We start from the raw sequence: 24,012 nt of genomic DNA on the forward strand, positions 1-24,012 counted from the left end.
GAACAGACCCAAGCTTTTAAAAAAACCTATTTAGGAAGCAAGCCATAAGTTTTTTTTATATGTCGGGCCTATAAGCCTACAGGCCGGGCTATATCTTATTATTTATTTGAAATAAAATAAAATAAAATAATATTATTCATAATAGTATCTGATAGCTCAATTAATGCATGTGAGCTGAGTAGGTGGTGGAAGGACATATGTTTGATCCCCACCAATACCACCATTGGGAGGGGCATAAATTTTGTTCCAATCTCTACAATAGCATCAAAATCAACATTTAGTATTGGAGAAAGAGTTATTAATGCTTATCATTCTAGCTTGACTGAAGATACCATCCAAGCTTTAATACGTGATGGAGATTGGCTACGTAATAAATATGGCTTGAAGAAAAAATAAAAGGTATCAAAAAGTTTTTTGTTCTTAATCTTATTTTATTTCTATTCTTTAATCTTGTTTTTTGTTTTCTACATTTATAAATTGTTTGTCAACTTATGTAACCTTGAAATTGTATTTGCAAGAGAAAGAAGATGATGAGAAGTTTTTGGCTACTACAAGTATCATGATGTGTTTGTGGGATTCATAAAATTATTTTAATTTACATAGTATGGATTGGTTTGTTCAATCTGATGAAATATATGTTATTTAGTTTGGACATTTTGCTTTTGAAAGTGACTTAAATACATATTGTAATAAGTTGTTGTGATTCATGGTTCGTTAGGACGTTGAAATTGTGATTTTTGTTTTAACAACAAAATTGAGTATTTTGTAAAGTTGATTCATGATTCTACTTGGAAGTTAAAAATTAATAGACTAACGGGTCGGGCCGGATCATTTGTTTTTTTATAAATGGGTCAGGCCAAGCTAACAATTAAATTTGTACTATGCTATCGAACCAGGTCAAATTGAAATTTTTTGGCATAGGCTTGAGCTTTTTTGTCGGGACAAAGCTCGACTGAGCTCAGCTCAGCTCAATTTTACCCCTACTTATGTTATTGGATTGAAAAAATTATATTAAAAATTTACTTACAAACTACACTATCTAATAATTGTATTTCAACACACAATATACTATGGGTTCTATTTTTCTCAAGTTGTAGAAGATAAGTATCTCCTACTATAGATACATAATATGGTGGAGCCCACCATTCATTAAAAAAAGAAAAAAGAAAAAAAATGATGTTATAACTTTTTATGTGAGAAAAACATGAAATAATTTTATACTATCCCTAATATACAATATAATTCATAAGAATTTATAAACATGACCCTCCCCTCCCTGAATTCAATGCATACTTTTGTACTAAAAAAAATTCAATACACACTCTTGTTCAAGGCCACAGTGCATTTTCCTGGGAACTAAACTTTCTCTGCTGTTTTATGGGAAAATAGGAAAGAAGCATGAGAATTGCAAAGGAATGTGTCAGCTTTTTTCCTCCATGTGGGATGACTGGAAAAAAAAAAAAAATTGAACTTTGAAGCACCTGCTTTTTCCTTTTGAGGTTGCAGACTTGCAGTGCAGAGGCGCTCTCGTTTTCCACAATGCAGAATGGAATCTCAGAGTTTCGAGGCTCTGTGAAGCTCTCTTTTTCTTTTTTTTGAAAGTTTTCAGGAATATGGAATACAACCCTTTATTGTCTCCATTTTGCACCCCTAACTTTGTCGTCAAAGCTGAACCCACTTTTCTGACTTTTTGATCATGTCATGTTGGTAGTTGGTATATCCCATTGGATTCAAGTTTTTTTCTGGGTTATGGGCTGATTTAAAATTTTGGGTTTGAGAGGAATGGGGGGTTTGGAGTGTTCTAGTTGCTCTTAGAGTTGGGGTTTTGAGCCTGTAGTTGGGTGATTTTAGGATTTTGAGCGATACCCTTAGACAGTTCTTACATCAATTAGTGTATTTTGGAAGTAAAAACTTGAGATCTATTTTGGGAGTGTGGGGAGCTAAATCACTGTGCATTTGGTGTTTTCCGAAGTTTGTGTGATATTGATTATGGTTTCCTCTGACTCCAACTAATGAACAAAAAATGAGGCTTTCAGTGAATTTTATAGGCTGCTGATGGATAATTAGAGCTTGAAGAATCCACTGGAGTGGTGAGATAAAAAATTTCAGGTGATTGTTTTGGAGGGTTAAGAAATCAAAGCTATATTATTATCAATGTCTGGAGGTCCCAAATTGAGGTCTATGAATGTTGCTGATTCAGAAGCAAGACCTGTGCTTGGACCAGCTGGAAACAAGACAGGGTCTTTGAGTTCAAGGAAACCAGCTTCAAAGCCACTGAGGAAAGTTGATATATTTCTGGATGAGGTTGCATCAGTCAAAGAGAAGAAATCCCAACAAGTGTTGTCCTCAATTGTCACTTCCTCTTCTCAGTCGCATTCTGTCAGCGTTTCTTCTCTACTCTGCCGGCATGAGCAGTTACTTCATTCTAATTTATCTCTGAATGCTTCATGTTCATCTGATGCCTCCACTGATTCATTTCATAGTAGAGCATCTACTGGAAGATTGACTCGGTCCTATAGCCTTGGTAGCAGAAAGAAGCTGCATGTGTCAAAGCCAAGAAGTGTTGTTTCTGATGGTGCGTTAGAGTCCCCTCCTGATGGTTCACAGTCCAAGAAGAGGTGTACCTGGGTCACTCCTAATACTGGTTTGTTCTTCTTTGACTTTTCCTAAATTGTTAAGGAAACATACTAATGCTTATTGTAAAATAGCAGGCCCATTGATGTATTTATCACAACGATTATACTAAGTATTAGGCCTTTTTGGAAGATGCTTCAGTTTCTTTTGGATGTTGAATTATTGTCAAGAATGTGTGCATGGTATTGCATTTCAAATTTGACTTGCCTTATATATTTGTACTTGTAATTTGAGAGTTGTATGATTCTCATTTAACTTCATATATTTCAGTTCTTGAATATATAGATTTTACATTAAGTTTAGACCTCCATTTGGTAGGGTAATATGTATATTTCCATATAAATTGTCAAATGAGTATGAACTATGGCTTATTGAGGGTGCCTTTTAAGATGTTGAGTTTCTTCCATTTGGTAGCGTAATATGTATATTTCCATATAAATTGTCAAATGAGTATGATATGGGAATTTAGCCAAAATATAGTAAAGCATGCATTGGATGTGTACCTTTTCTATGGATTTTGTTTGATGTTTATGCCTGTTGAAGAGAAAATTAGGAACTCTAAGTGACTAAATGATATGTCGCTGATATGTTGATGGATGTGAAGATAAATGCACATGGGCCAGCCATATCTTCCCTAGAAATTCCTCCATAACACTTGTTTTGAGTGTTAAGTTCTGAACTAGATTGGGTTTTTTTTCAGTTTAGTTTTCTGACCAAGTTCACCTGTTTATACTAGAACCATGTTATGCTACTTTCCACGACGAAGAATGGGGAGTTCCGGTACATGATGACAAGTATGTGATACACTGAACTAATTTTTTATGCTGGCTGAAAAGGAATTCTTCTTTACATGCTTTGCTTGAAAGTCTTGATCTAATGCAGGAAATTATTTGAGCTTCTTGTACTTTCAAGTGTTCTGGCTGAACTCACATGGCCAGCTATTCTAAGCAAAAGATATATTTTTAGGTATTCTTCTCTGTAGAAGTTCTGTATTTTCTTTTTTCACATTCTTCTTAGCCTCAAATCTGTACTGGCCAGCTGCATAAAGACTTTGTCCTCAGCTGTAGCCTGTTTCCTCTTGACTTTGTTCCCATCATTTTTGTTAATAAGGTTCTTTGCAGGGAAGTTTTTTCAGACTTTGATCCAATTGCTGTGTCAAAATTGAATGAGAAGAAGATGATGGCACCAGGAACTATTGCAAGCTCCCTACTTTCTGAACATAAATTGCGTGCCATAATTGAGAATGCACGTCAAATTTCAAAGGTAGACTAATTTTCTCTTGACTTTCGTAATCTTTGAAATATGCACACTCTTGGGCTGATTCATAATTGTTTATTACTTCCTGGACCATTGGAAGTCAAGATAACCATGGGATTCAGGCTTGGCAGTATTTCACTGCCATCTGTAAATCCTTTCTTCTATATTGGGGGATATTTACACCATCAAGGGGACATCATAGTGATTTTACAAGCTGAGTTAGGTGGTATTTCAAAATTCCAAATTCATTATTTGTGATCATAAAGTAGAATCCTAAGGCACCTGCATGTTTATTCTTATTTGGATATGTTAGTTTGGAAAGTCAACTACTTAATTTCTTGCAAGAAGATTGGAGCTTTTTTTTAAAAAAAAAAATTTCGTCTTCATTTTTGCTTTGATGTTTGGAAGATTATCCTGCTTACAGTGACATCTTTCACAAATTGAGCACTAACATTTTTTTTTTATTATTCGTGCAGTACTTAGCCTTTTCCTTATATGACTGCGTTTTCAATTTGACAAAATTGTGGGGTCACTTGAACTTAAATGCAGTCGTACTATTAGCTTGTGCACAGTTTATGGAAAATAAATTTGCAAGTAGAATTTGGTAATTGACACATTTTGTTCCCCTTTTTTAAAATGATTTCAAGTTACTTTTCTTACCCATATATGACTATGACCCTCTTGGATGTCTCAAATTTTGCTGGATCAATTGGATGACTTTCTTTTTTCCCGTCTCTATAAGGAACAATTGAATGACTTAAAATTGGTGTTCAATGATCATTTGATCAGGTAGGTCAGGTCATAAAGGTAAATTGGATGGTGGTCCTGATCCTTATTCAATATGCATGACCCCATATGTCGAGAAACATGATATTAATCTTCCGTACAGAGTAATCTAGTTTGCAACAGTGATATGTAACCCACTTATTTGGATTCTTTAACCTGCCAGCATGTCTAGCTTTTCCAACCATCAATTAGCACTACAATGCCCTTTTTTACCGAACAGTCATAACTGCATATTGCACAATTTGCATAATGGCTATGCCTATGATTATCATTGCAACTAACCTTTTGCAGGTTTTTCCTGGTGCCAGGTCATAGATGAGTTTGGGTCCTTTGACAAGTATATTTGGAGTTTTGTGAACCACAAGCCCATAGTTAACAGGTTCAGATATCCAAGACAGGTTCCTGTGAAAACACCAAAGGCTGATGTTATTAGCAAAGACCTTGTTAGAAGAGGCTTGCGCGGTGTAGGCCCCACAGTGGTATATTCCTTCATGCAAGTTGCTGGTTTAACCAATGACCATATCATCAGTTGCTACAGATTTCAGGAATGTATAGCTGCAGCAGAAGGGAGGGAAGAGAATGGCATCATTGATAGTAATGCTGAGCACGAGGACAGTGATAACGCGATGGAATCCGATCTATCTATTGCCATTGATGATTTGAGTTTCCCGTCTGAATGATTGTTCAACAGTGGTGTTAGTGTAATACTCTCTTAGCCTTAGATTGAGTAATGATGGAGGGGAATTTGTGTATAAATCTCATGTAGTCCCCAAACATGATGGATTCTTAGATTGTAGATTACTAAAAGCTGAAGTGAATTAAATCATTTAGTACTAGGCTTCTGCCTTACAAATTGGTGTACAATTTTTTGTACAGTTTAAAAGATCAGTTTCTTTGAAGCAAGTACAGCAGGCAATAGATAACCAATTCGTGGTCTGTGTAAGTGCTTCTAAAGAAGACTTATCTTTTATTCTGAAAACACGTAAGAGCATCTCGTTACAACCATAAAGTAACACTGCTTCGTTTTAATTATTGGCGCCCCTTTGGCCTACCTTACACGCATGTATGCATCGTGTTGGAAAAGCTATAATCACATATGAATGAAGAACCCCTCTTGTAATGGCTGAAAATGATAGAACACTGGCCGTGTTTCCTTGTTGATAGACATCTGCTGCATTTGGTTTCGAGATCACCAGCAACTGTGGGGTATTGCTTGAGACATGCTAAAATGATAATTGTGACACATGATTGCTCGTGACTGGAATGGTTAAGAACTTTTTGCATTCTCATGACTTTTATACTTTGGGCAAGACACCCGGACCTATAGACTAGAAACAGGATTTGGATTTTTGTATAATCGGATATCATCTTGTTAAAGAGAAAAACAAAACATTTTTCTAATATAATAAATGAATCCAATAACCAATCATGATGGATCTTTGCATAAATAAATTAAATTATATTCAGTTCTCTTCAAGAAGACTATATCTTATTAGGGTTCGTTTTTTCTTAAATTACTTTAGACAACTTTGTCTAATGTTCACCGAAACGACATCGTTCTGGGACGGAAATCATGGTGTATTTGTAATTTTAATTTATTTCAGGGTTATAATAGTCTTTATCATTCTTATTTTTTTATTTTTCAACTCCAAAACAACATCATTTCAGTAAACATTAGACAAAACTGTCTAAAATAATTGAATACTTTTTCTCATATTATTATTCAAGAAAGATAATTTAAATCCGTAGCAAACCCCACTCCACAAATCCAAGAGGGCTCGTCCACATAATTGAATAGCCAGATAGAGGAATACTTTCTGGTTTCTGCTATTTTTAGTTCCTGTTAGTTTGCTGGAGTCATTTATGTATTAAACATGAAAACTATATTTATTACAACCTTGCACAAACTTAAAAGCATAGTTATCAAATGCGGATTGCGGCCTGATGCGGCCAACCCCAAAACCGCTATAGCGTTATTGCGGGTTGCGGTTGCGGAAATAACGAAAAATTATATTTATTAAAAAAAAATATATATATATATATATATATATATATATATATATATATATATATATGTGTGTGTGTGTATGTAACATAATAAATTATTAAAAAAATAATAACACCTAAAAAAAATACAAATAATAAAAAATATAAAGATAAATAATAATTTAAAAAAATAAATAAAGGCAGAGTTGACATGTTACCTCTTAGCAATAAGTGTCCAAACTTTAGCTATAGTTGTACTACCTTTAGTTGTAACTATACTTTACTGATTTATCAGATTTATCTTAGTTACTTTAGTGTTTTACCTTAGTTACCTTAATGATGCATTCTTTCTCTTTTCTTTTTTTGTATATAGAAATAGTTTTACCCATTGTTACTATAACCAGCTTACTTGGTTACCGTGACTTGTGAATCACTTTTTTAACAAATGTACTTTTCTTTTCTTCGAGTAAAGATAGATCAGAATCACTTTCTCTCTCTTTTTCTCTTTTTCTCTTTCATTCGTTCTCTCTCTCACAGTTTCTCCTTTTCTCCTTCATCTATTCTCTCTCTCTCTCTCTTACTATTTCTCTCACTTTTTCTTCGTCATCTGCTCTCTCTCTTTCTCTCTCCCTCACTCTTTCTCTCAGTCAAAGCTTTACTTCTTCATTCATAGCTTCCACATTGAACTTCAATAATATAAGAGAGAAGTAGAGAAGGGAAGAAACGAGCGCGATAAAGAAAGCAAGAGAGGCAGAAGAGAGACACACAACAGAAAGGCAGAAAGAGAGACTAAATTAGGGTTAAAACCATAAAAAAACACTCTTGCAGCGAGATTTGACCGCAACGGCCGCTATTGCGATATGATGCGACGCAACGCGGATGGTTGCGGCGAAGCTCCGCAAAGCGCAACTGGTGCGGCTTGCGACGCAATAACACCGCTATTGACTACTATGCTTAAAAGAGTAATGAATGATATACACATTTCCTTCACACGTGAGATGTGACATTAACTGCTAAATCAGTTTAACCAGTTGACTAATTACCACTTACCTGTTAGTTATGATGCTAGGAGATAATTGAGATAATTGATTAATCATTTACCAAACATATTTAACCAACAATAAAATGCCCGTATATAAATAACCAATAATTTTAAAATGAACTAGCAACAATTCATGATTATATAGGTATATATTTACTTCAATCTAAATCGTTTGAATCAAGCTCACGTGATATATAACAAAATTGTACGGGTAAATGACTTTAAACTTAAATCCTCAATGCTGTGGAGCTAGAATGATGTCTTTATAAATATATAGTACCATGTAGATTATGATTTTTTGTCTTGTTTTTCATTTCTGTTGTGTGTGGAGCGAGCTTGATCTCATTATTTTCTGCATCTCGAGACAGCTGCAGAAGCGTATGAATCGGGTCATAAAGTAAGAAATCTTAACTTGTATTTGGCATTGTGACAGCTAAGATTACTTTTTCATTAAAAAGAAAGACGATCAGAAAAAGCATAGCGCATTATTGAGTCACTAAGAAAGAGCACCACAATCAAAGGTTCGCCGTTAATATTTACTACATATTTAGAGTCTTGCCAAAACAAACAATAAAAGGTAAAGAACTCCGTCTCGGAAATGCAAGAAAAGAAACAAACAACCGTCACCCACCATCATGAGATGAATAAATCATAGCACCTACAAGATCCGAAAATGACATCTGCAACCATTCAACAGAGAGAAGGCTTAGCAATAAATATAAATATATCAGCACTAATAGCAACTCAACTAATTTATATTAGTGGTAAAAGAATATAAATGGTGAATTGGCGAAGACCATAACACAGAACATTGAGATTTTCGAGGGCATCTAGCCATTTAATATAATAACAAAGTCCGTCCACACAATTAATAATTAAACTCAGATCAATGAACAATTTTTCACATATGAACATTTTGCTGTCGGAAATAGTGCAACCAACAATGACTTTGAGCAAAAATAGCCAAGACAAAGTGATTTCATGATTGAAGACAATGCTCCCCAGCACTGGTATGTTAAACATGATAGGACCTTTTGGGACTATGATCTCATTGTCGCTTTAGGGCTTGTTTGAGAGTTAATTTTAGGAGGGAATAAAACTCTTCCCTTGTTTGTGAGTTTAAAAAAGTGAGTTAGGGATTTTCACAAAACCCTTCTTAAAATTAAAGTTCTCCCAATTTGGGGGGTTTTGACTCCCAAACAAGGGAAGAGAATACCCTTCATTTTCCTTCCTTTCCTTCCCTTTTCTCTCCCTTGAATTTCTTTCCTTTCCTTCCCCTCCAAACTCCCAAACAAAGCCTTATTGAACTTTTTGGCCTATCATTCCTCTCCGCTATACTATGTCATAGACCTCATTTTGTAACCAAAAGTAAAAAAGACAGGAAGTAGGAAAATCAAATATACCTCCAATTGAAGCAGCTCAAGAAAAAAGTAGCACTTAGGTCAAAGAAAAGTCAAGATAAAAGATATCTCTAGAAGAATTCCAGAGAAATAATAACCTATCAAAGTTCTTCAATCACTCTAAACACCCTGTAGTAATTTGTTGTATTGGCTTTAAGAATATACCAATTTTTTGACATATTTAGACAAGATTTCTAAGTAGAATAAATGGTCAATTAGGGTTGTAAAGAACCAATTCAACCCAAAAGTTTAAGCTGTTAGGTGAAGCTACGTTAATGGTTTTATATATCTCAACACGCCCCCTCACACGAAAGCCCACTGGGCTTGAAGGGTGGACAATGCACAGGCCCACCTACCTGTGCGAAGAAAGAAATTCCACTTCAAAGAAAGTGGGGGGCGGTGAGGATCGAACCCGGGACACGAGGCTCTGATACCATGTAAAAAACCGATTCAACCCAAAAGCTTAAGCTATTGGGTGAGATTACGTTAATGGTTTTATATATCTCAACAAGGGTATTGGACTTGGGAAAGGTAGGACAAAGTAAAAGGAATGGAATTTTATTTTTAGTTATGTTTACCTCTTTTCTAAAACAAAACTGGTATGGACCGTATGGTACTAAAAGCACACTAGATAATAAAGAACAAAATAATAGGGACAGTAGGCATACCCCAGAAGACCTCTGCCTTGCCAAGCTCTAGGTGTGATAGTTAAGTTGATCACTGAGCCTTGCCTCATGATAACAACAGCAACTGTACGGCCCAGGTTTGACTGAGCCTCAGAAGAAAGCCTTTGGAGCAAATTATCACCTGCTTCCACATTGCCAAATTTCAAAATTTGATCTCCAAGTTGTAAACCATCCTCTACTGCTGGTGATGCATCTGCTATCTCGTCAACCATTGCAAAGGGTCTACTGACTAGCACATCCACATCCATGGAGTTGGGGGAATGTCTGAGAAGGACATTTTGTGATGGTGTTGATGCAACAGCATCTACAGCTGAAGAAGATTGAGTATCTGAACCATCATCATTACCTTAGCAGAAAGTCAAACATACAACATGATGTAATGAATATCATCAGTTATTCTTATATAGAGAGTAATATTACGTCAAAAGAAAACATAGAATGAAGGAAGAAATGCTTAAAGCAGAAGTTCATACTTCCCACTTCAGAAAACAATACAATTGTGAAATCTGAAAATTAATAATCTGAACCATCATCATACCTTAGCATAAAGGTAAACATACAACATGATGTAATGAATATCAGTAATATTCTTATATGGAGAGTAATATTCCTTCAAATAAAACATAGAAGAAAGGAAGAAATGCTTAAAGCAGACGTTCATACTTCCCACTTCAGAAAACAATACAATTGCGAAATCTGAAAATTAGTTACTTTAACATCAAAATGCAATGAAAAACAATCATCTTTTCTTACGTTGTATTACTGCAAGGCTGCATGGCAAATTTACAATCAGATTTTGGCATCTTTGAGGAGCAGTGGCTTTGTCCAACCTCTTTGGAACAATTCTTTTTGGGGCTTAAGTTGAAAGAAAGATTTTAAGATCTTTTAGAAGTGGGCGGCTTTTGCAGGGTTGATGTGCTTATAGTTTGACAATAAAGCTAGAATTTTTCATCAGAGATTTCCTCCCTCGCAACTCTATGTATAATGGTTGTTTGGCTTCTCCATAGGTGTCAGCAGAGTTCACAGTCTTGACATCGGTGGGGGAGGCAGCAGGGTGCTATTATGGATTCGCAAAGGAATTGGTGAGACCTTTCTGTTTATGGTATCCCTGTTTTGTTGGTTTATTAGTTTTAATAGGATTTATCACCCACCTTCTATGTACTTCTCTTCTTTCTCTGTGGACTGCACTTACCTTCACTTGATTCTAAATTGATGCTTGGATCGTGGCATAATACAAATTGAAATTGACTGGATAGATTATATATGTAGCCCTACCAAAAGATCTAGGTGGTGGCACATGTTCTGCAGAATTTGAGATCTATTTCTGTTACCATAGAATCATGGCTGTTTGGTAGTTGTAGTACATGAGTTTGGAGCTGTCAAATTTATGTAATAAACTTGATTTATATAGAAGATCTAGGTGGTGTGATACGATCTGAAACATTAGAGGTCCTCAGCCGTTAAAAGTATATACCAGAAAGATCAGATCAACTTCACCAGAACCAGAAGATAATGTTATATCACCTTAATCAGATGATCATGTTAGTTAGCCACATGATTAGTTATTATAGCCGGGCACTTTTGAATTATTTGAATCCATAAGTTGATAGGATTGGGATTGTTAGTTATAGTATCTCTTTTTTTTAGTTAGCTATCTTATCTTTATGCTGAAAGTCTTTTATCTTAATAGGAGGAGGCTAATCTCCTATAGGTAGACCGAAATTTGTTTTAAGTTTAGGCTGAGAGAAATCTCAGAAGATAGGAGAGTGCTCCTTGAAGAGAATGATCTCTTGTTATTTCCTTTTTATTATCAATAAAACAGCCCAATTCTACTAATGATGTCTCTTACTTTATTAAATTCTACAAACTACTGTCTCACTAACCAGATTTGTACCATGGTGGCACATGTTTTGCAGATTTGGAGTTCTATTGCCGTTACCTTGGAATCAGGGCTGTTTGATAGTTGTAGTACATGAGTTTGGTATGATCAGATTTATGCAATAAACATGATGTATATTAGAAGCACATATAGGTAGAATTTCATAGCAAATGAGTGGGTGAATGTAGGTTAACAAGTTAAAATAAATAGCTGGTTAGAAATTAAAGTTATGCAGAAATAGTAAATTGGTTCCGAAGTTGTGTTTCATTTGAGTACCAAATGACCCCATTAGCCCCTTAAATTTATATGTTAGGAAGTTAGATACCTTGCGAATACATTTAAAAAGTTACAAGCTTCTAATTGATTTAATTCTATTTGGATATGGATAGTATAGGGACATAGTCTGACACTCTGACTTACTTTTAGGAAGTACCCTAAATCAAGTTCAATGAAGAATCATGTGGTTTGAGTGAAAAAAACCTAACAAATGTCACTTGTACATATGTGATGCAGAATATATTGTCTTCAAGAGCAAAGAATGTTCCACTATGTAACATCAATAAGAAGCCAAAGTTACTTCAAACAAACGATATAAGAAGATTGATTTTATGGTGCTACCTGAACTCTGGAAGGGTGATGATCTATTTCCAAGTCTTGCTGAGTGTAAAATTTGTATATTTTGATTTATTTTCTCAGTTATCTCCTTGTGGTCATTACGCAGCTCTGCAAAGAGAATAAAAATTACAAAAGAGCAAAATGGCAGCACGTTGACGTAACAATGACACTACCCGAGGAGAAAATTTTTAGTGCTCCTGTAGGACTCAATGCTACATCCACTTAAATTATAACACATGATGCCATGTAAGACAGAAGATGCTGAAAAATAATCCATGTGTTATAATTTATACGAGTGTCTCAATACTTATCCCTCACTTATAATACAGTGAGACTTGAATTGAAACCCTTAAAAAGTTAACTAAACTATTCAACACTTAGAAATTGGTACTTGCTAAACCATGAGAGATTATGGCCTTCAAAGTTCAAACCCCGTATTTAGTGCATCAATATTTTGTACCAATTTTTAGCGCAAAATTTATGTTAATCAATATTGTTAATATACGATTGAAAAGACCAACCTGCAAGACGACGTCGTTCAGCTCGAACAGCTGGAATATCAATATCCGTACGAGGAAAGCCCTAGAAAATCAAGCATCGTCACTTTCAAGTAATATTAGATACTTAAAATTTGTGTTGTGGGAAATCTTAGAAAAGAAAAAAGAGAAAGGAGAAAACCTCAGAATCAACGAGATTTCCGGAAAGACCAGGAGCGCCAGGCTGAGAGAGGCGAGCGATGATGGCGTTCATCTCAGCCTCCACCGCATTCCGCTTGTCCATCAAAGACATGGTTTCTGCCTTCACGTTCGTCGCCACCATTCTCAGATTTCCTTCTATTTTGCAGAGACACTGAAACAGTTTATCATGCCCTACTGGTTTTAAGGTTTTTGACTTCTTGTGGTTTCCTAGTGCTAACTGTTAACTAGTAATTTAGTATAATAACTAATTAATATTATTATCAATCAAATTATTATTAAATTAATGGAGAGATTTAAATTTACAAACTTTTTATTTACAAACTCTAACAAAATACGCTATGTTTTTTCGGGAAAACACTAGGTTATACTATGTTCTTCCATCCCAGAAGTACATAGTGTAATTTGCAAAAATTTGTAAAAAAAAATTGTAAACGGATCATTCCCCTAGATTGATTATGTTAATTAAATAGTTATATTTATTTCTATTTTTGTATGATTATGATTTTTCATATTTAATATTTTTATTATTATGATTTTTTACATTAAATATAAGGAATCATAAACATATAAAGATAAAAATAAGTATAATTATTAGATCAACATAATTTATATAATGATAAAATTGACTGATAATAATATTAATAATAATACTACTTGATTCTTATAATATCCTATCCCAATTTTCAGATGACTAATTTGAATATCTAATTCTTTGTAACCGCAATCGTCATTTGACAGAGTTAATAAATATTTAACTTATATACACCTAGAAAGTCCATTCTTTTTTCTTTTTTAGTACAAAGAGAGTCCATTTTTTGATGGGTTATATTTATCTCATTCAACATAAGATAAATCAAATTTCTACGTACACATAACAAAGGTGAGTCTCACCTCTGTACGTACACATAACAAAGGTAGGTCATACTTCTATTTTTCTCTCTTCAATTATTTGTGGGTTCCTTTTATAATTTTATTTCACTAACATAAGATAACTATCTCCAACAACATAAAAAAAAACATTTCCCTTCTTTGATATGGTTATATGTTGCAGAAATTTAATTATAAAATTTTATAATTGATGATAATTTAATTGAAAAGTTAGTTAAATTACAGTTACAATTTAAAAAACTTAATTGACTATAGTAACTTTTTCTTTCACTGGTTATTTGATTGGGGTTTATATTCATTATGCAACATGATACAATCATTTTTCTTACACACATAGAGTTTATATTCATCATGCAACATGATACAATCATTTTTTCTACACACATAACATTTTAAGAGACCTGCATTTTTTGAAGCATAAAAAAAAAATCTAAGATACAAAAAACGAATCTCTATAACATGACAGAATTATTTTTCCTCCCACGTAACTTTTATAAAACCCTATTTGATTTCCGGAGTAATTGGGTTCAAGCAGTATCATAAAGGCATAAAATCTCTATTTACAAAATTCGAACTGATTACTGATTAAGTTAGAATTTTCAACCAAAGATAAAAAAAGTTAGAATCATCCCTGCCGTTGAATTCATCCATGTGCTCAGTGATATAATAACTTATTTCAAAATTATGTAAAAACTATATACAATTAAGGGTAAAGATATTATAACAACCAATTAGTGTTATTACCAATCAATTTTACCGTTAGATCAATTATGTTGATCCAAAGATTATATTTATTTTCATTTTTGTATGATTATTATTCCTCATATTTAATGTGAAAGCATTAAATATTAGAAATTATAATCATACAAAGGTGAAAATAAATATAAAATATTAAATATGGGGAATCATAACCATACAAAGATGAAAACAAATATAACTGTTAGATCCACATAATCGATCTAACAGTGAAATTGATTGGTAGTAACATTAGTAGTGTTACAATTAGGGGTGACAAACGAACCAGGAGCCTTTGGCTTGGCTCGTGAATGCCTGAGCTTACATGCCTAAATTGGTCGTTGGAATCAGGTTTTGACTTGTATAAAAGCTCGTTTAATAAAAAGGCCTCAAGTTCGGTCTTAGAGCCTCTCAGACTGACCTAGTATATTATTTTTTTTTAAATTTTTTATACTACTTGTAATCACCCCCCCCCCCCCCCCCACTCTCTCCATAATCTATTTCACCCTATTTTATTGGTTAAACAAATTTTTTGAATGATTTGGTTTTATATTATGTTATTTGGATATACATTGACTTTATGAATATTTATGGAATTACTAGTGTTGTTGATTGTACATTCTGTTTGGATGAATTTTTGTTGTCTTATTTTTTTAAAACAGGCTAAATCAGGCTTTTATTTTTTGTAAATAAGTCAGGCCACAGGCCGATAATTATATTCATAACAGGTAACATGCTTGATCAAGCTGACGCATTTAAACACAAGCTTAGCCTTTTAAGATCAAAGCTCGGCTCGGCCCGGCCCATTAACACCCCTAGTTACAACATCCTTCCCCCTGGAAATTTATGTTGCAGCCATACTTCAAAAAAATTTGAAGTTCGTGTCTGATACTCCCCAATACTCTGACATGCTCCGACATCTATAATATTTGAAATTTTATTATATATCATGAAAAATTGATTGATGTTTTACCAAACTGATATAATAAAAATTAAAAATGGATACTTAATAAATTTAACTGAAGTGTATAAGAGATTTTTAATTTGAAAATATAATAATAAATATTTACACCTTACGTTTCTTTACAAAAATAATGGATTTTATAAGTTTAGTTTTATTTTTTTGCTAAATTATTAAATATTAAATATAATATATATTACATAAATTAAAAATATTATTTAGTATCAAAATGTGTCCTAACGTGTTGAAGAAATCTAATATTTTGTAGAATTAACGTGTCGAAGTGTCATGTCGTATCGTGTCTCATGTCCCATGTCGGTGTCGGTGCAATATAGCTGAAAATAGTTAAGAATTTTTTTTTATTATAATTAACTAAGTCTTTATATTTTTAATATTTAAACAGTCATAATAATTTAGCTAATTTTCAATTAAAATATCAGTAATTATAAAATTTTATAATTTAATTTCTTTAACATATAACCATATCAAAGAATGGGATCTAGAAGTATATATAAATGTATATTTTTTTTTGGGAAATATTCCAATCGGTTCATTGATTCGCAACTAATTCGATTCGGGACGGGTTCAGGATTAAGGCTTTAAACCCCTCACAAAGGTGGTACTAGAGAGATTCAAACGCATGCTTTCACCCCCACCTGCTTAGCTCCTATGCACCAATTGAGCTACTACTATTTGATATATAAATGTATATTTATTAACATTGTCAAATCGCGGTTGCGGTTAGCAAGAATAGATATTCAATTTATAGTACGATATACGATATCATTCGAACAATACGATATGATTCACAAATACAACAATACATATTGTGAGGTGTATCAGAACGGGATTTATATCGTACAATACGATACGTATAGTGTATCATACGATATGAAAATTAAATCAAAATTTATAATTTTTATAAAAAAAAAAGAAATAAAGATTTAGTTTATGATTTTAATTAAAAAAATCTAAAAAATTATTATTAATAAGGAAAAGAAAATAAAGATTTGTTTTGTGATTTAAACTCAAAAATCAATATAAAAATTCTATATTAATAAAAGAAATAACTAAATAAATATTTTAATATATATTTTTAAATTATGTTTCTGTTTCTTATGATTAGATACGATTCACGATACATGATATAAAAAATAGACCAAACAATACATGATACGTATTGCGATTTAACAACCTTGTTCAAATTAGTAATTTGAAAATGCATAAGATATCAATTTGGTCCGATAGAAATTTTGGATATAAATTCAGTGCTTTGTAATGTAAAAAAAGTAACAACTTATAAAATCAAATTAATGTCAAAAGATGCATGGATTAAATTGATGTGCAAAATCGTTAACTATGTGTTTGGTACAGGAGAAATTTTTTGGTGACCGGGAATCATGATTAATGGGAATTCAGTAGAAATTGAGTTTACTTGGAATCTTACGAAAGATGTGTTTGGTTCGCCAAAATATTACCGGGAATACTGGGTAAAAATTACTGATTCCATATTTGGTTTAGAACGAAATATGACTTGGAATATGAGGTTATTTTACAAAAATAACCCCAAACTATTTTTACTTTTGTAATTGATAGATTGGGTCTAGATTTTTATGTGTATTGGGGTATTTTTGTCTCAAAATTTATTGTTGTGCTTTCCCTTTACTTGGTATTCTGATTGGTATTCCGAATTACCATATTATTTTTGGTAATCTGAATAGTGACTTTTCTTTATAAATCAAATTACCGGTAATCCTTGGATATCCGGAAATCGTAATTTATTCCTTCTACCAAACGTGGTAATTACATTTACCAAAGAAGGATTACCGGTAATCCTCTCCAAAAACTTGAACCAAACACCCCCTAAGGACTAACGTGATGTCCTACGTATCTTTGGAGGATTAATTTGAATATTCACTCTTCAAAAATTGATAGAGGTATAACAAATTTGTTAAAAAAGACTTGTAAATTATACGGACCTATTTGAAGTTTAGTGAAATTATATGTGGAACAGTGGAAATGCTCTGGATAATAATTTATGGGCAAAGTCTTTTTTGGGTCCCTAATAAAAAATATGGTCTAAATTTTAGTCTCTTACAAAAAAAAATTAGTCTCGAGATCCCTACGAAATTCAAAGTGGATCCATTTAGTTAAAATTGTGGTTTCTCATAAATTGTGGTTGGAAAGTGAGATAGGTAGGAAAATGTAAAAAAAAGTTGTTTGATTGGAAAAAAATTTACCGGAGAAATTAGATAACTTTTTTAAAATCTATGTTTGGTTGTAGGTAAAATATAGATAGAAATATTAGGTAACTTTACGAAAATAACCCTGTTTGTAAAATTTATTTACGGTGGCATGCTACTCTACCCGTACACATCAAGTCAAATCCCAATGTTCATCTCTTCTCATCCAACTACACCAACCATCTTCTCCATTTTGTCCCAAATCTCCATCTGGGTCATTTAGTTTTGGTGCCTCTTTTCAACCTTTTACTTCATTCATTAGTTTTGGTGGGTGCTTCTAAACTCTTTATTGGGAAAGGTGACTTTTGGGTACCCAGTTAAACAATTCTTTTGTCAAACCCAGAAATGAAAGCTACCTCTTTGCTGTTGTGTACCTTTGATTCATTTCAACCACGTGTCTTTGAGTTGTTCCTTGTAGTGTATTGAAGGGCATGGTCTTTTTGTTGTGTGTGAGTGATTCTGTTACTTGTTATACTACTTAGTTTCACATCTTCTTGAGGGAAAGTAGAATGGGATCTGGTAACGAGATTCACTTTGTTGGAGAGTTCAATTTGGATGCCAAGTGGCTCATAGATCCCAAACAACTACGAGAAGGGTATGCTCGTCTTTGGGCACCTTTTCCTTGTGAGAAAATATCCAATTTTTCACTAATACCACCTAGGAGAAGGGTAACTTTGGCCGGCAATATGTCTTCAAATTGATATGCAAATACGTTTGGTAGGAGGGGCAGGATATTCTTACACTAGTGTAAGAGTTATAAGTCTTACACTCAATCTTGATCATTGATCCACTTGTATCAAATGGCTCACATTATTAAAAAATTTGAACCCTTAGATATAAGTGGAATCAGTGGACAAGAATGAGAGTGTAAGTTACACTGGTGTAAAATGATCCTGACCCTTGCTAGGAACCCATTTAGGTAGCTAAGTCAGGAACCACCTTCAACCAAATGTAGGTATCTGATATTCCCACTACTCATTTATCTATCATTCTCAACAAATGCCTTCAACCAAACAGCTCCTAACATTGAATCACATGTCTGTAAAGAAGACTACAGGATACTGGGCCACAGAAGCGAAAAAAAAATAAAAGAAATTTTTTTTAGTCATTTTAAACCTAGATAGCCCCAAGTTGATTTATTAAGTCTATGGGACTATGGGAGGGAAGCAAATAGGCAAAAAGAATATATAATTTTAACCAATATTTGATGTGACAGTGACCCTAAAATAATGGGTTTAACATTATGTTATATATTAGGGATGCTTTATTATGATTTAGCACTCGACATTATAGTAGCCCCACAATAAATATCTCTTAGTTTGGGCGATTTGTAAAACAAAAAAAAATTAGTTAAGTTGTATTGTAGAATTCAAATTTATTCAATTAAATTAATTTGATTTGATTTTTGTGCAGTACAAATTTTTAAAAAAATGATAGGTTATTCTATCTACTTTATTTTTTCTATCACTTGTCTACATCTTTCAGCATCGTTAGAATACAATCTCATTTAAAGGTGAAGATTTACGGAATAAAATAAATTTTTTTCCCTCTTTCTTTCTCCTTACTATCTTCCACACCCATTCTCTCTTCTCTTCTTTCTATCTATCGCACCATATCCTACCCATACTTATTAATCTCGGATAGCGGCGCGTAGCGGCCGACCCTCTAAACTGCTATAGCGCTATAACGTGTAACGTTACAACGCTACTGTGCAAAGTGTACCTAAGTGATACACTAAATTGTACTCCATAAATATAAAATTTTAAAAATGAAAATGTGACATAAAAAACAAATTTGAAGGATGTCAAACTCAAACATAAATGATTTCAAACATTAAAGTTCAAACCATAAGCAAATTGGAGGAACTAAAGTCTCAAATAATGTAACACAACAAAATAAAGTGGCAAAAAATTCAAACTGGCACTTAAGTGAGATGTCATAATCAATTATCAAAGAACTTAAGGAACTAATCCGAATTGGAATCATGAGCATCCAAATCTTCATCTTCACTTTCACTTGTCTCTAAGTTGTAAATCTCTTCTTTTTCCTCTTCAATGTCTTCATCACCACTTTGTTCCTCTTCATCTTCTTCCTCAACTTCTATAGTTGCATTTCCTTTTTGTTTTCCCCTTCCCTTAGAGCTTGAAAGTGTTTCTCTAGCTTGCCCTTGCAATCTTGTCCGTCGCCTAGTATACTGTAAAGGTTGGCTAGCCCCACTTGCAGTTGCAACATTTCCCCAAGTCAAGCCATCATCACCAAAAACAAAGTCATTTTTAGCATTTTCATCATTCCCACCTCCTAGCAACCACTCATTACTATCATCAATGTCATTTAGGAGAATGGGGTCAATCAAATCACGATTGTCAAAGCGTTCTTTGAGTGCTTGATTATACTTAATGAAAACCAAATCTTGCAACTTTTCATGCTCAAGTCTACTTCTCCTCTTCGAATGAATCTACTTGCAACTTTGGCTAAGTGAGTTTATGGGAACCCCTTAGTGACTTGAGAGTTGTAAAATAAGTTATATAAGTTGTTTAAATAATTATTCCGCAAAGAGTTTACAGTTACGGTCACAGCTTTTATTTATTACGCTTTTATTGTTTTAAACGCTCGCGTAATAAACGGAAAAAGTTTACTCGCATTTTTATAAATGAATTGCTGTGATTGTAACTGCGCTTAATATCATAATTAATGTTAATACCAGTGTACAACAGGCTGTTATATGGGACACTTGATCAATTGGTGAATTATGTTGTCAAATTATATGACGCTAACTCTCATGAATGAACAAGTATTACCGTGAGGAGCAAATGTGCGACTTTAAAATGTACAAAAATAAGATTAAAAAAAGTGAAAAAGGTTGCCTACCCCAACTGGATTTGTTTCAAATCTACAATTTTCAAATGTGCGAAGCCGTGAGCTTGTTGTGGGTACGATACCTAAAGTTCTTCTTGTACGATATGGTGCGATAGAGAGAAAGGGTATGGGAGGCAACGAGGAGAAAGAAATGGACAAACAGGTTTATTTACTCCGCAAATCTCCATCGTTAGATGAGATTGTAATCTAACGGTGTTGACAGGTATAAACAATGGTAAACAGAATAACATATCCTAAAAATATATATCTTATTTATTTTCGAAGGATTTTTTTACGTTAAAGTTATTTTGCATTTAGATATAACATGTGAAAAGAACTTTTAATTTAAAAAATTATTTGTATATTAAAATTTAAAAGCACTTTTTATGTATAAAATTACAAAAATGACATGTAAAAATAAAATATGGAAGCAAGATTTGGAGTTAATGGCGGCAAAAGGGAGGTGGTGATGGCAGTGGTGGGATGGTGGAGGCAAAAATAGTGTTAGCAGGGTGGTGGAGGTGGGGTGGTAGCGGTGGTATGGGTGGTGGCAGGGGGCAATGATTGTGGTGGTGGTGGTGGTTGCTATGGTAAAGGAGGTAGCGATGACAGTGACAACGATAGATACAAAGGTGAGATTGGATGGAGTTGGGGTTTGAGCAAATTTAGATTTTGAAAAAAAAATTTAACTTTTGGTTTTTGTTTTTCCTAAAAGACAGGGATTTTAACTTAAATAAAAAAGTATTAAAAAAGAGAGTAGGATTTTAGGTTTTTTGTTTTTAAAGTTAACATTCAAACACTCATTTCTAGCAAGAATGACTTATATGTTTATAAAATGGTTATTTTTTTTTTTTTTGATAACAATAAAATGGTTATTTTACTGTGCGTATGCGGTTGAAAATCTTATAGTTAGATAACCTTGAGATTACTATGATTATTTTCTCATATGTTTGTTTAGCTACCATCAAAAAACACTCCAACATCTAGCATAAGCTTTCTCAACAATGGCAATTGTGCCACAAGAAAGGAGAGGTTTGAATAGGAATATAAAGGGTTGCAATACAACACTACTAAAAAAGTCCATTTTTTTGACGGAAAAATTTCGTCAAAAATGGTATAAATTTCGTCAAAATTGAAGTTTTAAACAGAATTCAAGCTGTCAAATTCTGCTTCGTTGGTAGCCCATTTTTTCACGGAATTAAAAATTCGGTCAAAAGTATTCAACGAAATTTATTTCCATCAAAAATCTTCGACGGAACTTGTGTCCGTGGAAAATATTCGACGGAATTTGTTTCCGTGGAAAATATTCGACGAAATTTGTTCCGTGGAAATCTTCGACGGAATCCATTTTCCGTAGAAAATCTTTGACGAAATTTGTTTCGGTGAAAAATCTTTGACGAAATTCGTTTCCATCGAAAATCTTCGACGAAATTTGTTTTCCGTCGAAAATTTTGAATTAATTTTTTAAAAATTGATTAAATTTCACCAATAATATTTGAATTAATTTTTTTAAAAAAATATCTTTCATATGAATTTTGATTCAATAAATAAATAAGATTTTCAAGCATATAATGCACAATTAAACTAAGATCAATGCCCAAAAACTACAATACATTATGAAAAATATTAATTGTATTTAATATCACATTTACAAATTAAAACTAACATAATGAAAAATATGAATCGTATACAAAGAATTTGAAAAACTACAATACATAATGGAACTTGCGAGTGTTCTCTTCACTAAGTCTCACAATTTCTGCGCTCAACCTCATCACTTCATCATCATTTGTAGCTGCAAATTGGACTTCCTCCTCTTCTGTTCTGCCATCTGTTTAATGTCAGCATCACTTTCATTTTCGTGGTGAATTATTAAATTCCTCACTGCATTGCAATACTTACTGTAATATCATTACTTGCTCAAACAAACTATGAAAATAAGATTTAATCTAAAATATTCACAAGAACAGAATTTAATGATTTAATCTAAACACAAATATAATACCCTATGTTCTGGACATAGCCTCAAAATTATGTATATTTTAAGATCATGTTTTTAAAATAAATTTAAGAAATGGGTAGTAACTTGGAATGGAATTGAAAAGTTTGGACAATTGGTCAAAAGGCAGTAACCGTGGGAGCTTGAGGGATGGAGAGGTGTCAAACATGCAGAAGTCTCTCGTGCTTCTTAAGTGAAAATATTAAATGCATTGATTGTGAAATTCGAATTTCAAAGTTTTCACTAAATGACATTGATTGAAATTCGAATTTCAAAGTTTTCACCTTAAAAGAAAATAGTAAATGACATTTATTGTGAAATTGAAAGTGGAATTTGGAAATTAATTGTGAAATTGAAACTGAAATTTGAAAGTTTTCAACCTTGAATGAAAATAATAAAGTTTCCAACCTTGCATATTTTATGAAAGAAATCACTATAATGCATAATAAACGACTAATATAAATGGTACAAATTGAAAGAAAGTAATTCAGGTCTATTCTAGTTAGTAGTTAGAACAATTGAGCGTGTGAATTGTATGTTACCTTTGGAGAAGTTGAGGGTGAAGGTGGGTTGATCTGCTCAGAGATAGTTAATGTGGAAGATGAGTTCCTCATGAAGGTCTTCCTTGCTTCTCTAGATGACCCAACCAATTCCTGCATAGACTAGATCATATTTATGTGATTATGTCCACTAACGTTGATGCTCTTCACTAGTGGCAACCGGAAGTCCCACTTAAGCTCTAGATAAAGAAATGGCGCGAATCCACCACTGGCTGCATCCACATGAATTGGAGTGTCCCATCTACCAAAGGATTTCACATGTCAGTTAAGCCTCAACCAATCTGTTCAATACACAAACTCATAGAGTGAGAGAGAGAGAGACCCAGTTTCCTTATTCTTTTCGATTAGGACATCATTCAAGAGCTTGACATCTTCGAACTCTCCATTCAATGTGGAACCAAGGATAGCAGCAACACGAATGTTGTTTACAATTCCTCACCCACCATTTGGAAATTGGAGGCACATGCAAAATTGGATAGCATCCTCTCTTTAATGTCACTGGTGCAAATGGGTTTCCCTGCATTCCAATCATCCTCTCTTTAAAGTAAACACATCACGTGACTGCTGCAGTTAGATATGTAAAACTCAGATTAATTTCACATTTGAAAAATAAAATAAAAATATAAACTAATCCTATAGCAAGTAGCATACTCTTACACTTTAATCAGATACAAAACTAACTCTTAACAAATAATAATTTCAGAAAAGTTGTACATCTTATTAAAAGGTTCTTATAGCTTTTAAAGCCTTGAAACATTATCTCTTATTTAAACTTAATTGTTTCAAC

At 33.3% G+C, this 24,012-nt stretch overlaps 2 protein-coding genes and 1 long non-coding RNA gene across 3 annotated transcripts; 1 reads left to right on the top strand and 2 right to left on the bottom strand.

Annotated features, from left to right (window-relative positions):
• Positions 1-2,154: 2,154 nt before the first annotated feature.
• On the top strand, positions 2,155-5,384 carry LOC133290558 (uncharacterized). The gene is made up of 5 exons (XM_061488654.1): positions 2,155-2,644; positions 3,371-3,428; positions 3,517-3,600; positions 3,756-3,897; positions 4,986-5,384. The coding sequence occupies exons 1-5, from the start codon at positions 2,155-2,157 to the stop codon at positions 5,355-5,357; spliced, it is 1,146 nt and encodes a 381-aa protein (XP_061344638.1). The 3' UTR covers positions 5,358-5,384.
• A 2,747-nt stretch (positions 5,385-8,131) lies between these two features.
• On the bottom strand, positions 8,132-13,152 carry LOC133290557 (probable 26S proteasome regulatory subunit p27). Its single transcript, XM_061488653.1, has 5 exons — positions 12,964-13,152; positions 12,807-12,867; positions 12,289-12,393; positions 9,774-10,137; positions 8,132-8,385 (listed from the first exon to the last, which is right to left on the bottom strand). The coding sequence occupies exons 1-5, from the start codon at positions 13,102-13,104 to the stop codon at positions 8,364-8,366; spliced, it is 693 nt and encodes a 230-aa protein (XP_061344637.1). The 5' UTR covers positions 13,105-13,152; the 3' UTR covers positions 8,132-8,363.
• Positions 13,153-22,393: 9,241 nt separating this feature from the next.
• On the bottom strand, positions 22,394-23,601 carry LOC133290550 (uncharacterized). The gene is made up of 3 exons (XR_009748686.1): positions 23,548-23,601; positions 23,208-23,466; positions 22,394-22,497 (listed from the first exon to the last, which is right to left on the bottom strand). It is a non-coding gene; the product is annotated as an uncharacterized LOC133290550 (long non-coding RNA).
• Between the last annotated feature and the right edge of the window lie 411 nt (positions 23,602-24,012).

This window comes from Gastrolobium bilobum, unplaced genomic scaffold (genome assembly GCF_033153095.1).
Source record: "Gastrolobium bilobum isolate Gb01-03AN ecotype WA unplaced genomic scaffold, APGP_CSIRO_Gbil_v1 utg10711, whole genome shotgun sequence".
Classification (NCBI taxonomy): Eukaryota; Viridiplantae; Streptophyta; class Magnoliopsida; order Fabales; family Fabaceae; genus Gastrolobium; species Gastrolobium bilobum.

Excerpts from the sequence above, each read along its gene's own strand:
- LOC133290558 (XM_061488654.1), top strand. The coding sequence starts at position 2,155 with ATGTCTGGAGGTCCCAAATTGAGGTCTATGAATGTTGCTGATTCAGAA. Across the intron at positions 2,645-3,370 it reads CTGGGTCACTCCTAATACTG|AACCATGTTATGCTACTTTC; the intron begins GTTTGTTCTTCT and ends TGTTTATACTAG. Across the intron at positions 3,601-3,755 it reads AGCAAAAGATATATTTTTAG|GGAAGTTTTTTCAGACTTTG; the intron begins GTATTCTTCTCT and ends GGTTCTTTGCAG.
- LOC133290557 (XM_061488653.1), bottom strand. The coding sequence starts at position 13,104 with ATGGTGGCGACGAACGTGAAGGCAGAAACCATGTCTTTGATGGACAAG. Across the intron at positions 12,868-12,963 it reads GAAATCTCGTTGATTCTGAG|GGCTTTCCTCGTACGGATAT; the intron begins GTTTTCTCCTTT and ends TTGATTTTCTAG. Across the intron at positions 10,138-12,288 it reads ATCACCCTTCCAGAGTTCAG|GTAATGATGATGGTTCAGAT; the intron begins GTAGCACCATAA and ends CTTTCTGCTAAG.